The sequence below is a fragment of the Aplysia californica genome, unplaced genomic scaffold (assembly GCF_000002075.1).
Source record: "Aplysia californica isolate F4 #8 unplaced genomic scaffold, AplCal3.0 scaffold00140, whole genome shotgun sequence".
Classification (NCBI taxonomy): domain Eukaryota; kingdom Metazoa; phylum Mollusca; class Gastropoda; order Aplysiida; family Aplysiidae; genus Aplysia; species Aplysia californica.
In genome coordinates, this window is record NW_004797410.1 from 1,277,827 (window position 1) to 1,279,704 (window position 1,878).

Sequence of the window (1,878 nt, forward strand, 5' to 3'; positions counted from 1 at the left end):
AACCCCCAACTGATGAATTAGGGTCTGTTAAAATAAACGGGGTGGGGTGGGGGTGGGGGAATGGGGGGAAGGTCAGTTCAGATCCGATTTACAACTTCTCAGTGACTTCTACGTTTATAACCTCCACGTCGGAGGACTTGAAGCCGTCGTTGTTGTAGGAGAGAGCCACGCCATTGGTCACGCCTTCTTTGTCGTCGTCATCGTCGCTGGCATCTCCATCGCTCTTCCGGCTACTGTAGCGGCAGTGGTAGAAGAGACAGCCTCCGCCGACAAGCACCAACATACCAGCAGCCGCCGCGCCTCCAATGATGGCGTTTTCCTTGTACGTCTCCAAAAGCTCGCTGAAATCTGCTCCGTCGACGTTCAAACCCCAACGGACGACGGAGATGGGCGCGTCGCCACTGCCTGGAGTGACGCTACGGACAATGACGCATGTGTAGTAGCCAAATACGTCATCATCCACTCTCAGAACGGTCAGGTTGAAAGCGTCGAAGGCCGGGCGGTCTCTTGTGGGAAGACTGACGTCATCGTCTGGTCCTGATAGCACGTACTTCCGGTCGTTGAGCAGGCTGTTGGCGTCAATTGTTGTCCCGTCTGGCAGCACCCAGCTGATGGAATTTACAGTAGACGGGTTGTCTGTGATATTCAGCCCCGGGTGGTCGCAAAGCAAGGACACGTCTGAAAAGTATCTGATTTTTAGGTCGTGTGTGAAGCTATCTTGGCACTGTACGCCTTCTGGGCAGTCAGCGATTATGTGGAGGAAGACGAACAGAGCTGCTGGAATAAGGGATGGGTTGAGTTTTGCCATATTGGAAGTGAGGACTGGAGTCGGTGATTTTCACAGCGAACACTTAGAAGCCAGGTGATGTAGAACGGGTGGTTCTGGGGAAAAAAGAAAGAAAGAACGAAACGGGTTTAAGAGAAGAAATTAATTAATTTTATTTTACATGAACATTAAGAATAAACTGTTTTGTATTCCTAGCTTTCAGTTAAACAGGTTTATAGGTTTCGGACAAAAAAAAAGGTATTTTACATAAACATTGAGAATACACTGCTTGTATTCCTAGCATTCAATTAAATATACATGTTTATAGAGTTTATGAGAAAGAACTGTATATTACATAAACATTGAGAATAAACTGTTTTGTATTCCTAATATTGTTAGTGGTTAAAGGCTGTCACTTATAGATACTACTTTTTTTCCATCTGTTATTTATGTCCAGTTTACGAGATGTATAAGATAAGATAAAATACCTCTTTATTGTCCAGATCCTGGCACGCTGGTTTGGCACACACACACACACACACACACACACACACACACACACACACACACACACGCACAAATATACACACGCATGCGCACGCCCGTGTGCACACACATATACATGTACTCACTCACTCTTCCCTCTCGCATCCTCTCTTCCACACACATTTGTGCACATAACCATAATAATACAATAGTGTGCTTGCACTCACAAACAGACTCACTGTCTCATGATTTTAAAAAATGAACAGTAATTATAAACGCATAACGAATTGAACTTGACAGCAAAAAATTGCATTTTTGTTACTCATAATGCATGTGAGGTTTTAGGGGTTTAAGTATGGCTGAACCAAATAGAAAAAGGAAAGTGGGATGGACCGTATTAAAGTGATTACCATATTGAGAAAATCTAACACAAATTCGGATCCAACGAACGAACTGCAATATAAAAGTCACTTGTGTATTTTTGTTGACCAGTGTTATCAGCAACACAAGCTAGAGTCCTGATTTATTTTCGGAAATGTCTTCAAAGAAAAAAAAAAGAGAGGATGTTGAAGACGTGTATGCGTGCGTGTGTGTGTGTGTTTGTGTGTGTGTGTGCGTGTGTGTGT

At 43.9% G+C, this 1,878-nt stretch overlaps 1 protein-coding gene across 1 annotated transcript; it reads right to left on the reverse strand.

Moving 5' to 3' along the window:
- LOC106011564 lies at nt 1–886 on the reverse strand (the record flags this gene model as incomplete). The annotated part of the gene is given in 1 exon segment (XM_013081660.1): nt 1–886. A coding segment is annotated over 1 exon segment (720 nt).
- Nucleotides 887–1,878: the final 992 nt, after the last annotated feature.